Source organism: Choristoneura fumiferana, chromosome 26 (assembly GCF_025370935.1).
Source record: "Choristoneura fumiferana chromosome 26, NRCan_CFum_1, whole genome shotgun sequence".
Classification (NCBI taxonomy): Eukaryota; Metazoa; Arthropoda; class Insecta; order Lepidoptera; family Tortricidae; genus Choristoneura; species Choristoneura fumiferana.
This window is the reverse complement of record NC_133497.1, coordinates 10,374,461-10,389,418: the sequence shown is the minus strand read 5'-3', so window position 1 is coordinate 10,389,418 and position 14,958 is coordinate 10,374,461. Positions and strand designations below refer to the sequence as shown.

Genomic DNA, 14,958 nt, shown 5'->3' with positions numbered 1-14,958 from the left:
AGAGCTGGCGCTGGTCTTCCGGTGGGACCGTGAGGCCGTCATTGCACGCTGCACGTGCGACCGGACCGTGCCCAATTGTGAACGTGACTGTCTATGGTCAGCGCTAACCAACACAAGCCAAGCATGACATCGACATTGACAACTCTGGCACGGTCAACCACACGTGCAGCAAGCAAGACGAGAACAAAACATAATATTCAATTATAATAATTAACATGTAGATGTATGTAGCAATATTAATCTAATAAATAGTGAACAAATGGTAAAAAGTGAAATAAACAGACAAACAACAGTTGTTTCGTTAATCAAGACATACACAAGATCTATGACATTCTGAGTACCTACTCAAGATAATAAGACAAGATGATAAAATAAAACAAATCAAAGAAAAATATAGACAACAAAGTGAAATCAATTAAAATGTATGGGCAGTCGGCAGTCGGCAGTCACGTTGCAGATGGAATGCAGTCTATCTGTACTGGCCCTTGGGCTTATGCTTAGGCTAAAGCAGAATGTATTGGACATAAAAAAAAAATTACCACCTTTCATTGTAAAATACTACATTCTGGTAAACAAACAAATAAATGAAAAATGAATGAATATGTAATGAATGTGACCCGCCCCCACACGTTTTATAGACATTTTATCTCGCTTTGCTTCATCTATTTACACGAAGGTCTGAGGAGCGGCGCTCGGAGGCTTATCTTCAGACACGTTCGTCATATGTACCTGTAATTAATAAAATAAGTCTTTCCTAAAATATATTTTTCACTTTTTATGCTCGTAAAGTTCGTGTTTATGCTGTATCTAGACGACATAAAATGACTTTTTACGCTCTAGTCTAGGGCATAAAATAAAAGATCTTCGCCAAGACCAGGTAATCAGGTGTCAACAGCCACGAACAAAAGTGTCAACATATTTTTTTAATAATTTTAAATTTTTATAAACTAAAAATCAATCAATAAAATTTAAAAAATAGAATTATATAACAATGCATAAAAAATAAAGGTACATAGAAAGTGGACAAATTGCTTCCTCTGTTGTTATTTCATTGTCTCGCAGTCAAAGTGAAAAGCAGTGTAAAACTCAACCCACTTTTCCCTCGACGTGTCTATCCACCCTCACCGTAACGGCTCTGGTGGCTATATGAACGGCTCGGGTAAAATGGCTCATTTTATGCTCTTGTTGCCCAATCTACTATTAATACAAGCATTTTTAAGGGTTCCGTAGTCCTACGCGGAGCCCTTGTTTACGCATTTGATACAACTGTAACATTTCCCTGGTATACTGGCGCCGCCCCGACCTGGTACACTATGCACTGACCTGGTACCGGGCGATGGGTACTGGGCGGTTCGCGACTGCACCGCATCGACCTGGTACACTGTGCACGACCTGGTACCGGCAATGGCGGGCTGGGCGGGTCGCGGCTGCACCCCCCGACCTAGTACACGTGCACGACTGACCTGGTACCGGCAATGCGGGCTGGGCAGGTCGCGACTGCACCGCATCGACCTGGTACACCCGTGCACTGACCTGATACCGGGCGATGGCGGGCTGGGCGGGTCGCGGCTGCACCGCCCCGACCTGTTACACTGTGCACTGACCTGGTACCGGGCGATGGCGGGCTGGGCTGTCGCGGCTGCACCGCCCCGACCTGTTACACCGTGCCACTGACCTGTACCGGCGATGGCGGCTGGGCGGGTCGCGGCTGCACCGCCTTGACCTGGTACACTGCACTGACCTGGTACCGGGCGATGGCGGGCTGGGAGGGTCGCGCACGCCGTGGCTGCGCGCAGGTGCTGCCGCACGTTGCCGGGCCGCGTGAACGTGTCGCAACACACCGGGCAGATGTACCTGCCGGAGCCAGACCACACACATCACGTCTGTCCTCAGCCGCTGGCCGACCTAACGGGTGATTCGGGAGCCGCGACCAGTACCAACCGTACAATAAGTACACTCAACCATATTTAATTAAAACCCTCACACTTTTAATCACGATTTATTCAGAGGCTAAATATCGCTAGATGGCGTTAGTATCGTGTGGTCCGTTTGACGTTTGCTCGTGATTGGTTAAATAACTAAATGAGCCAATCGCAAGCAAACGTCAAACGGAGCTCACGACACTAACGCCATCTAGTGATATTTCGCCTCTGTGAAAACCCTCATTGCAGTGACCAAGCCCTTTAGTAAATAATTTAATATCATATTAAATGATATTGTAACGGATAACTCACGTCTTAAACCGAGTTTAGCTCGACATGTTTCAGGCTATTTCGTAGCCCTTCCTCTCAGGAAACACTACATTAGACGTTGATAATAAAAATGGCGATAAAAATGCGGGTAGTTGTGCGCCGGTGTTAGTTTCGTCGGACAGTCGCGTGCTCGTGAGAAGAAGGGCTACGAAATAGCCCGAAACATGTCGAGCTAAACTCGGTTTAAGACGTGAGTTATCCGTTACAATATCATTTAATATGAGCGAGTCTCACGGTAGTTTCATGTTCAAAATAATTTAATATCTTTTGATTTCAAAATAAATAAATAAATGTGAATCTCACTAATACTGCAGCTGGTACGATATAGTAGCGTTAACTAATTGAATTCGCTAGGGTTGGTCCTGCTCACTTCTCCCGAATCAATATTAGGTTAGGTTGAATGATAAAGACCCTTTAAAAAGATAAGTTCGCCTGTATATAAAAAAAAATATACAAATATTATGGGACACTTGACACCAATTGACCTAGTCCCAAACTAAGCAAAGCTTGTACTATGGACACTAGGCAACGGATAAACATACTTATATAGATAAATACATACTTAAATACATATTAAACATCCAAGACCCGAGAACAAACATTCGTGTTATTCACGCAAATATCTGCCCCGGCCGGGATTCGAACCCGGGACCTTAAGCTTCGTAGTCAGGTTCTCTAACCACTCGGCCATCCGGTCGTATAAAAGTATGTCAATGATTGTCTATTGTTTTTCCTTTATTCTTGTACAGTGTAGTACATTGTGTCTTCAGGGCGGTAAATAAGGAATTAAGAACGAGTCTATTAAAAGCCCAAAGTCGAAGACTGAGGGCTTTAATGAATCGATGTTCGTAATTCTAGTACCGCCCGTGCGACATACAATGTTTTTCATCACATTTGCGAGTAAATTGTATATTTGTAAAAGAAAAACTATTTTTTTTTTAAATTTCGGATACCGCTGACTGCGCTCTGGTAGCGCCGGCCTCGCGCACATTAAGAAGACAAGCACATTAAGGTCGTGGGTTTATTGGGGAGTTGCAACCAAGGTAGCCTGCATGTTACGACACTGTTTACGAGCAAGTGTGATGAAAAAGAGTTTACATACATACAGTGCCCTTAGTGTAAGTTTTCGGTTTCAAAATACGTCTCGATCGCGTTCACGTTAAAATCTCAGTTTGTATGCAAACACGAACAGCGCCTCTAGCGGAACGTTTGCGATGTTCGTGTTTCGTGTGTGTTGCGACGTCGATAAGCAAAGGCTACTAGAAACACAGGAAGCTTAAAGTTCCATCTTACAGACTGGCTAAAACCAAAAAGTCTTTTCTGGGAAATTGCATACGTTTTTATAATAAAATTCCAAAAAATATTATAAATGAAACGGATACAAATTCAGATCTATTGTCAAGAAGACATTAATATCAAAGGCGTATTATAAGTTAATGATTATATCATGGACAGGGATATTGGAAATAATTCGATCCGCATTAGCGATCCCTTCAAATAGCGAACCTACTGTGTTAAAATAAAGTTGTGTTAAATACTTGTGATGTAACATGTCATTTAATAATATTGTAAATCTGTTTTTTAAAAAAAATATATATACCTCGTTGAGTTTCTTGCCGGATTCTTCTCAGCAGAGGTTTTTCCGAACCGGTGGTAGATTTTTTTTGACATTCATAAGTGCTTGTTGTAGCCTAAATTGAATAAAGAATTTTGACTTTGACTTTGACTTTGACTTTTCCATACGAATTGAAGATTTTAACGCTAACGCGATCGAGACGTATTTTGTAACCGAAAACTTACACTAAGGGCACTGATTAAATGAATAATATTTCTTCATCGTATTTTTTTGGTCAGTAAGCTAGTTGAGAAATACGTAGTTTTCCCACAAATTGCGATGGCAAAACATAATTCGCTACTACATACATTATGCAAACTTTTAGCACTTCTAAACGAACGAGGTATCAGACAGTTTACCTGTAGCGCTTCTCGCGATGTGCCTTGAACACGTGCACTTGCAGCAGCTTCTTGACTTCTCCGCTTCAGGAACAGAGTGCACTGCAGGACAAACAAAACGTGTACACGGAGGGACATACCACACTGTAAAACACTTTTATATATATATTGAGTTTCAGTTCTGAGTATGGGGAACCCTTCAAATGTATAGTTTTTTTTTCTATTTTGTGTGAAATCTTAATGCGGTTCACAGAATAAATCTACTTACCAAGTTTCAATAGTTCTTATAGTTTCGGAAAAAAGTGGCTGTGACATACGGACGGACAGACAGACAGATATGACGAATCCATAAGTTCCGTTTTTTGCCATTCGGCTACGGAACCCTAAAAGTTGCCCACGTAAATCAAATAAAATAAACACTGGAATATGGAATAACGACCCTAATCTATACGAGGTGACTCGTCTGACGCAGCATTTCTAGGCGAATTCAGTGCATTAGCTCTTAAAACAAACAATTAAATTTTAATTCATGTTAGTTAATTTAAATCAATGAAAATGACCAATCGCATGGTCACCTTCTACATATCGAAAATACAAACTGAGACATGGATGCACAGAAAAACCAGAAAAAGAGACCAGCGCCGGGAATCGAACCCAGGTCCTCAGCAATCCGTACTGCGTGCTATAACCTCTACACCACCGCTGGACAAAAAAAAATACAAAAAGACTCCAAATAACCAATCATCACCCTCTACACGACAAGTTCGCTAGATGAGAGTACTCAAGATTTGTCACTGTCAATTGAATATTTTACAAATTCATATAAACACGATTTTTAATTTTAATAAGGTAAAGGCACTAGTGTTCGGCATAGGACCAGTAGTTGACAAAAAAATACTTGTACTGAATCGAAAGTCAACTTTTAACATTTAATTCAATCAGTAACAACTTACAACAAAACGACACAATTATTAAGGAAAGTTCCAGTTTTCTAGTTATAAAGAAAGTTTTAATTACTTTACCGAGTCCATTATGTCAACCACTAGTGCACTATACTGGGGATATATTGGAAAAGGTATTATAAAAATAATCAGCAATATTTCAGTGCATTGTTGGCCAAGAAAGACTTGATGTAAGACTGTTCTTAAATTTTATTTGTAATTATATATTTTGTTTTGTATGTATGTATGTAAACTCATTGTACAAAAAAAAAGAAACAAAGCACAATTGATTGTTTTTTATGCTTCTTGCGGCGTCATTCTTCTTGCCAATGATGGTCTTTCCAAAAGCGCTGGTAGTTAAAAAAAGTTACATGCAAAAAGAGCCTTTTCGGGCTAGACGCAGAATTAACTTTTTGATTTGATTTTCGAATGGATTGTCCGAAATCGATTGAATTTCCACACACAATCGATGGAGGACAGATATACGAACACGGGCTGACATGCGTATTTATGCACATTTAAAAACATCGCAATTATTGCTCGTATTCTATTCTAAAAAAAAACATAGACGAACTGAGAACCTCCTCCGTTTTTGAAGTCGTTTGAAACAGGAATAACTTCTAAACAATACCATTAATAATAATATTTAAAAGGATGTATCATGCCAAACTAATAGCTGAAATATTTCAAATTATTTCATAACATTATTTAAATAATTAACATAAGTGCCTCCACTTACCTCGTAAGTTAATCCTCGCGGAGCACCCACCCATCTTGCTCATCCTGCTGTCTCAGTCAGTCCGTCTCAGTCACAAACTACTTGAGAGTCAGAATAGTAATATTTGTTTAAATATTGTAATATATATACAATTGTAAAAAAAAACTAGATGTAGGTAAACGAGTATATTAAACATGATTTTATTTTAAAATGTAATAAAAAAAATAAAGAACGATAACATGTAATAATACGTAGTCAATAAATAAATTAAAAAACAGTTCATCTATAGATACAAATATTAGCGGAGGTCGACTAAAACTTATATCTAAATATCATTATTTATAACAATATTATGGCATATATTAAATACTTCAGTATTTCAGTCAAATATTAAGCCTTATATCCTTAGCCTTGTTCTTAGCCTTTCGACTATAGAACTAAAAGCGCGCAGTAGCTGGAATATATTTTTATTTTATTTTTATATCATGTGCAAGTCCAAACTCCCATAATAAACTCCAAACTTCCACATTTAAGCCTCAAAAGTCGCAGTCAAGTCTAAATTCCACCATGTTAGGTCTCAAAATTAATTCAGAGTCACAATTATATTTCAAGTATCACAATCAACTCATAATTCATAAAAATCCCACTGTCAAATCAAAAGTCCCGCAGTCAAACTTAAAATTCCACAGTCAAATCTAAAATTCCACAGTCAAATCTAAAATCCCACAGTCAAATCTAAAATCCCAGTCCCTTAGTCGAGTCGAGTCGAAAATTCCACAGTCAAATCTAAAGTCCCACAGTCAAATCTAAAATCCCAGTCCCTTAGTCTCGTCTCGTCCCCCCCCCCGTCCCCCCCCTAGAGCTGCACGCGCACGATGGGCGGGTGGTGCGCGTCGGGCAGGCCGTGCACCCTCCGCGCATGCGCGCGCACCTTGTTGGGCTTCTCGAAGCGGTGCGCGCACACGGGGCACAGGTACCCGTAGCGGCGGCCCGTGTGCGCGTTGTGTTTGTGTATCTGCAGGAACTTGCGCGACTTGAGCCGCTTCGGGCACATGTCGCACTGCGCACACCACACCACCACCACCCCACCGTTTAAACTCTCTCAATGAAGGCTATCGCGTATGAATTCGCCACTAGAGGCGCTAGTGTAGCGTGAGGTCTCCGAAATGTCAAATCTCATAGCTTTTGGGTGAGCTACGCGGGTTTATTTATAATTAGAATAATTTTGTGAATATTTTGCAATATCTGAAATTAATTATGGCAAATATGCGTTCCGGGGCAATGAATGTCTGTGTTTAGAGACGGTTTTGTCTTTCAGAAACCTTTGTCCTCCCTTTTTTCCAAACAAAACGGGGACTATGCAACACTGCGGCATGCTCGATATTTTTATGGTAAGGTTTTAAGGTGTATTAAATATGATTTTAATCTAAACTTTGTTTTCACGCCCGTAATAACAGACTTTGAAAGCCATACTTAAAAACCTCACGCAACAGTGCGCCATCTAGTGAGACAAAAAACGATAGCCCTCATTACGACTCTGTCACAAACTCCCACGATCTACTCCAAACTCCCAGTCTACTATAAACTCCAAGTCTATTTCGAACATGAAACTACCGTGAGACTCACTCATATTAAATATATTGACCCAGATAACTCACGTCTTAAATGCTGCTGCCAGAGCGGCGGCGCGCAGTGCGCGTGTTGCAGCAGCCGCCGAGTCGCGCTGCTCCGAAGACGAAGGGCTACGGATTAGCCCGAAACATGTCGAGCTAAACTCGATTTAAGACGTGAGTTATCCGGGTCAATATATTTCCAAGTCTACTGTAAGTAAACTCCAAGTCTACTGTAAGTAAACTCCCAGTCTACTATAAACTCCAAGTCTACTAAAAACTCCCACAGTCTACTCCAAACTCCCAATCTGCTCCGAACTCCCAGTCTACTATAAACTCCAAGTCAACTTCAAACTCCCACAGTCTACTACAAACTCCCAGTCTACTATAAACTCCAAGTCTACTACAAACTCCCACAGTCTACTCCAAACTCCCAGTTTACTATAAACTCCCAGTCTACTCTATGGGAGTCTACTCAAAATTTCCTCAGTCTACTGACTCCCACAGTTTACTCAAAATTTCCACAATCTACTCAAAATTCCCACAGTCTACTCAAATTCCCACATTGCAACTCGGAAAGCCTCATGACTCAAGATGATCTCAAATTGAGAAATTCCACACATATTTATTAATAACTATTATTGAAAAATGGATGTGAGTATTACCAGAAAGATTTTCTTAAAGAGATCTATAAGAGTGTTTATAGAAGAGGTCTTGTCGCTATCGTTACTTATGAGTATGAGTATGGGTATGACCTGGAAGTTTTTCTCTGGCAGGTGGATGGTCTTATCGCTACTTATGAGTATGAGTATGGGCATGACCTGGAAGTTTTTCTCTGGCAGGTGGATGGTCTTATCGCTACTTATGAGTATGAGTATGGGCATGACCTGGAAGTTTTTCTCTGGCAGGTGGATGGTCTTATCGCTACTTATGAGTATGAGTATGGGCATGACCTGGAAGTTTTTCTCTGGCAGGTGGATGGTCTTATCGCTACTTATGAGTATGAGTATGGGCATGACCTGGAAGTTTTTCTCTGGCAGGTGGATGATCTTATCGCTACTTATGAGTATGAGTTATGAGCATGACCTGGAAGTTTTTCTCAGGCAGGTGGATGATCTTATCGCTACTTATGAGTATGAGTATGGGCATGACCTGGAAGTTTTTCTCTGACAGGTGGATGATCTTATCGCTACTTATGAGTATGAGTATGGGCATGACCTGGAAGTTTTTCTCTGGCAGGTGGATGATCTTATCGCTACTTATGAGTATGAGTATGGGCATGACCTGGAAGTTTTTCGCTGGCAGGTGGATGGTCTTATCACTACTTATAAGTATATGAGCACGGATATGACCTGAAAGTTTTTCTCGGGCAGGTGGATGATCTTATCAATACTTGAGTATGGGTATGGGCAAGACCTGGAATTTTTTTTCGAGCATTTGGATAGTCTTATCATTACCTATGAGTATGGTTGTAAGTATGAGTATGGGCCAGACCTGGAAGTTTTTTTCGAGCATTTGGATAGTCTTATCACTACCTATGAGTATGGTTGTAAGTATGAGTATGGGCAAGACCTGGAAGTTTTTTTCGGGCATGTGGATAGTCTTATCACTACCTATGAGTATGGTTGTAAGTATGAGTATGGGCAAGACCTGGAAGTTTTTTTCGAGCATTTGGATAGTCTTATCATTACCTATGAGTATGGTTGTAAGTATGAGTATGGCCAAGACCTGGAAGTTTTTTTCGGGCATGTGGATAGTCTTATCACTACCTATGAGTATGGTTGTAAGTATGAGTATGGGCAAGACCTGGAAGTTCTTCTCTGGCAGGTGGATGGCGATGTGCTGCACGAGGTTGCTGCGGCGGTGGAAGGTGGCCCCGCAATGGTCGCAGATGTACGGCCGCTCGCCAGTGTGCCGCCGCTCGTGGATCTAACACAAAACAACACTTGAAACTCATCACCGACAATTTTAGACCTGGGCCCAATAGGATAACAAAGTAAAAGCTTATAGTTTTTAGTGAATTTCAATACCTACAATATCGCTTATACTCGTACTATTTATTTACTTGTACTTTGTTACGCAATGAGGGCTGTCGCGTATGAATTCGCCGCTAGAGCGCTAGTGTAGCGTGAGGTCTCCGAAATGTCAAATCTCATAGTTTTTGGTTGAGCTACGCGGGTTTATTTATAATTAGAATAGTTTTGTGAATATTTTGCAATATCTGAAATTAATTATGACAAATATACGTTCCGGGGCAATGAATGTCTGTGTTTTGAGACAGTTTTGTCTTTCAGAAACCTTTGTCCTCCCTTTTTCCGAACAAAACGGGGACTATGCAACACTGTGGCATGCTTGATATTTTTTATGGCACGGTTTACGGTGTATAAATATGATTTTAATCTAAACTTTGTATTCACGCCCGTAATAACAGACTTTGAAAGCCATACTTAAAAACCTCACACAACAGTGCGCCATCTAGTGAGTCAAAAAACGATAGCCCTCATTGGGCTCTGGTCGGATTTTCTTTTGATTTTTTTTCTTCCGAAATCGGGACTGTTGAACATTAAAGTTACTGAACGATCGATTGTAGACCACTAGCACAAAACACAGATAAATCTCCTGTATGTACTTCACTTTTCATACCTACGCTCGGCGGTCGCTCTAAGGTTGTCAACTATGGCTTATGCACCAAAACCGAACGCGAACGGCCCGAGGGTTGCCGACGGTGCTGGCTGAAATCAGCGCTGGGGTGTTTTGAACGCTTCAGCATTATGCTGAGCCAGTGTCCGATTCACAAAAGCAATGACACATACCTTTGTGTTGTTTTTTTGTACCTAATAATTTTGTTGTCTTGTGTTGTGAATAAATGTATTTTCTTTTTTTCTTTCAAAAAACTATCGTGGTAGTGGCACTCGTGTCTAGTTGTTGGATTTATTGTTGAGAATGAAACGGGAAGAATGGAAATATAAATTAAATAACTAAATATTTAATTTTAAACGTCATTGTTATATTATAAAATTTCACAGAAAATACCTTGCGACGATTTCTTTATTGGCGAAATTCACGATTATTTAATTTAAAACAACCGTCCATTGAACAGTTATAATAAACTTTTTTTTGTTTGCTCCATTATTGCACGAAAAAGTTATAAACACCTGCAACACCAGTGGGATTGCAAAATGCGTTGCAACCTAGACGCCTAGGATGGGATACCTCAAGCGCCAGTTTCACCGGCTGTCTTACTCTCCACGCCGTAACACAACAGTGCAAGCACTGCTGCTTCACGGCAGGATTAGCGAGCAAGATGGTGGCAGCAATCCGGGCGGACCTTGCACAAAGTCCTACCACCTGCAACCCTACTCTTCTATTTTATTTAATTTTTACATAAGGGGGAGGAAAACGAGCACGCCCGCGGTCACCTGATGGGAAGCAATCACCGCCCCCCCCTTAGCAACACTCACGGTGAGCGCCTCCTTGGTGGCCGAGCTGTACTCGCAGTAGGCGCACTTGTGTATGTATATTTTAAAGCCCCCCCCCCCCCCACTCACGGTGAGCGCCTCCTTGGTGGCCGAGCTGTACTCGCAGTAGGCGCACTTGTGTATGTATATTTTTAAAGCCCCCCCCCCCCCCCCACTCACGGTGAGCGCCTCCTTGGTGGCCGAGCTGTACTCGCAGTAGGCGCACTTGTGTATGTATATTTTTAAAGCCCCCCCCCCCACTCACGGTGAGCGCCTCCTTGGTGGCCGAGCTGTACTCGCAGTAGGCGCACTTGTGTATGTATATTTTTAAAGCCCCCCCCCCCCCCACTCACGGTGAGCGCCTCCTTGGTGGCCGAGCTGTACTCGCAGTAGGCGCACTTGTGTATGTATATTTTTAAGCCCCCCCCCCCCCCCACTCACGGTGAGCGCCTCCTTGGTGCCGAGCTGTACTCGCAGTAGGCGCACTTGTGTATGTATATTTTTAAAGCCCCCCCCCCCCCCCACTCACGGTGAGCGCCTCCTTGGTGGCCGAGCTGTACTCGCAGTAGGCGCACTTGTGTATGTATATTTTTAAAGCCCCCCCCCCCCCCCACTCACGGTGAGCGCCTCCTTGGTGGCCGAGCTGTACTCGCAGTAGGCGCACTTGTGTATGTATATTATTAAAGCCCCCCCCCCCCACTCACGGTGAGCGCCTCCTTGGTGGCCGAGCTGTACTCGCAGTAGGCGCACTTGTGTATGTATATTTTTAAAGCCCCCCCCCCCCCCCCCACTCACGGTGAGCGCGCTCCTTGGTGGCCGAGCTGTACTCGCAGTAGGCGCACTTGTGTATGTATATTTTTAAGCCCCCCCCCCCCCCCCCCCACTCACGGTGAGCGCCTCCTTGGTGGCCGAGCTGTACTCGCAGTAGGCGCACTTGTGTATGTATATTTTTTAAAGCCCCCCCCCCCCCCACCACTCACGGTGAGCGCCTCCTTGGTGGCCGAGCTGTACTCGCAGTAGGCGCACTTGTGTATGTATATTTTAAAGCCCCCCCCCCCCCCCCCCACTCACGGTGAGCGCCTCCTTGGTGGCCGAGCTGTACTCGCAGTAGGCGCACTTGTGTATGTATATTTTTAAAGCCCCCCCCCCCCCCCTTAGCAACACTCACGGTGAGCGCCTCCTTTGGTGGCCGAGCTGTACTCGCAGTAGGCGCACTTGTGTATGTATATTTTTAAAGCCCCCCCCCCCCCCTTAGCACACTCACGGTGAGCGCCTCCTTGGTGGCCGAGCTGTACTCGCAGTAGGCGCACTTGTGTATGTATATTTTTAAAGCCCCCCCCCCCCCCACTCACGGTGAGCGCCTCCTTGGTGGCCGAGCTGTACTCGCAGTAGGCGCACTTGTGTATGTATATTTTTAAAGCCCCCCCCCCCCCCACTCACGGTGAGCGCCTCCTTGGTGGCCGAGCTGTACTCGCAGTAGGCGCACTTGTGTATGTATATTTTAAAGCCCCCCCCCCCCCCCACTCACGGTGAGCGCCTCCTTGGTGGCCGAGCTGTACTCGCAGTAGGCGCACTTGTGTATGTATATTTTTAAAGCCCCCCCCCCCACTCACGGTGAGCGCCTCCTTGGTGGCCGAGCTGTACTCGCAAGTAGGCGCACTTGTGTATGTATATTTTTAAAGCCCCCCCCCCCCCCCACTCACGGTGAGCGCCTCCTTGGTGGCCGAGCTGTACTCGCAGTAGGCGCACTTGTGTATGTATATTTTAAAGCCCCCCCCCCCCCCCACTCACGGTGAGCGCCTCCTTGGTGGCCGAGCTGTACTCGCAGTAGGCGCACTTGTGTATGTATATTTTTAAAGCCCCCCCCCCCCCCCCCACTCACGGTGAGCGCCTCCTTGGTGGCCGAGCTGTACTCGCAGTAGGCGCACTTGTGTATGTATATTTTTAAAGCCCCCCCCCCCCCCCCCACTCACGGTGAGCGCCTCCTTGGTGGCCGAGCTGTACTCGCAGTAGGCGCACTTGTGTATGTATATTTTAAAAGCCCCCCCCCCCCCCCCTCACGGTGAGCGCCTCCTTGGTGGCCGAGCTGTACTCGCAGTAGGCGCACTTGTGTATGTATATTTTTAAAGCCCCCCCCCCCCCCACTCACGGTGAGCGCCTCCTTGGTGGCCGAGCTGTACTCGCAGTAGGCGCACTTGTGTATGTATATTTTAAAGCCCCCCCCCCCCCACCCCTCACGGTGAGCGCCTCCTTGGTGGCCGAGCTGTACTCGCAGTAGGCGCACTTGTGTATGTATATTTTTAAAGCCCCCCCCCCCCCCCACTCACGGTGAGCGCCTCCTTGGTGGCCGAGCTGTACTCGCAGTAGGCGCACTTGTGTATGTATATTTTTAAAGCCCCCCCCCCCCCCCCACTCACGGTGAGCGCCTCCTTGGTGGCCGAGCTGTACTCGCAGTAGGCGCACTTGTGTATGTATATTTTTAAAGCCCCCCCCCCCCCCCACTCACGGTGAGCGCCTCCTTGGTGGCCGAGCTGTACTCGCAGTAGGCGCACTTGTGTATGTATATTTTTAAAGCCCCCCCCCCCCCCCCCCCACTCACGGTGAGCGCCTCCTTGGTGGCCGAGCTGTACTCGCAGTAGGCGCACTTGTGTATGTATATTTTTAAAGCCCCCCCCCCCCCCCTTAGCACACTCACGGTGAGCGCCTCCTTGGTGGCCGAGCTGTACTCGCAGTAGGCGCACTTGTGTATGTATATTTTAAAGCCCCCCCCCCCCCCACTCACGGTGAGCGCCTCCTTGGTGGCCGAGCTGTACTCGCAGTAGGCGCACTTGTGTATGTATATTTTTAAAGCCCCCCCCCCCCCCCCACTCACGGTGAGCGCCTCCTTGGTGGCCGAGCTGTACTCGCAGTAGGCGCACTTGTGTATGTATATTTTTAAAGCCCCCCCCCCCCCCCCACCTCACGGTGAGCGCCTCCTTGGTGGCCGAGCTGTACTCGCAGTAGGCGCACTTGTGTATGTATATTTTTAAAGCCCCCCCCCCCCCCCCTCACGGTGAGCGCCTCCTTGGTGGCCGAGCTGTACTCGCAGTAGGCGCACTTGTGTATGTATATTTTTAAAGCCCCCCCCCCCCCCCCACTCACGGTGAGCGCCTCCTTGGTGGCCGAGCTGTACTCGCAGTAGGCGCACTTGTGTATGTATATTTTAAAGCCCCCCCCCCCCCCCACTCACGGTGAGCGCCTCCTTGGTGGCCGAGCTGTACTCGCAGTAGGCGCACTTGTGTATGTATATTTTTAAAGCCCCCCCCCCCCCCCGCACACTCACGGTGAGCGCCTCCTTGGTGGCCGAGCTGTACTCGCAGTAGGCGCACTTGTGTATGTATATTTTTAAAGCCCCCCCCCCCTCCCGGTGAGCGCCTCCTTGGTGGCCGAGCTGTACTCGCAGTAGGCGCACTTGTGTATGTATATTTTTAAAGCCCCCCCCCCCCCCCCACTCACGGTGAGCGCCTCCTTGGTGGCCGAGCTGTACTCGCAGTAGGCGCACTTGTGTATGTATATTTTAAAGCCCCCCCCCCCCCCACCACTCACGGTGAGCGCCCTTGGTGGCCGAGCTGTACTCGCAGTAGGCGCACTTGTGTATGTATATTTTTAAAGCCCCCCCCCCCCCCCCACTCACGGTGAGCGCCTCCTTGGTGGCCGAGCTGTACTCGCAGTAGGCGCACTTGTGTATGTATATTTTAAAGCCAGCCCCCCCCCCCCACTCACGGTGAGCGCCTCCTTGGTGGCCGAGCTGTACTCGCAGTAGGCGCACTTGTGTATGTATATTTTTAAAGCCCCCCCCCCCCCCCCACTCACGGTGAGCGCCTCCTTGGTGGCCAGAGCTGTACTCGCAGTAGCGCACTTGTGTATTATATTTTTAAAGCCCCCCCCCCCCCCCCCCCCACTCACGGTGAGCGCCTCTTGGTGCCGAGCTGTAACTCGCAGTAGGGCGCACTTGTGTATGTATATATTTTAAAGCCCCCCCCCCCC

General features: G+C 45.8%; 1 protein-coding gene across 1 annotated transcript in view; it reads right to left on the bottom strand.

Moving 5' to 3' along the window:
• Positions 1 to 6,051: 6,051 nt before the first annotated feature.
• LOC141443148 (uncharacterized) overlaps positions 6,052 to 14,958 on the bottom strand; it is a 9,191-nt gene continuing 284 nt past the window's right edge. Inside the window, exons 2-5 of the mRNA XM_074108358.1 lie at positions 14,695 to 14,810; positions 10,936 to 11,157; positions 9,281 to 9,403; positions 6,052 to 6,924 (exon numbers count right to left, since the gene is read on the bottom strand). Of these exons, the coding sequence (XP_073964459.1) occupies positions 6,721 to 6,924; positions 9,281 to 9,403; positions 10,936 to 11,157; positions 14,695 to 14,810 (665 nt within the window). The 3' untranslated portion in view covers positions 6,052 to 6,720. The remainder of the gene's footprint in view (positions 6,925 to 9,280; positions 9,404 to 10,935; positions 11,158 to 14,694; positions 14,811 to 14,958) is intronic.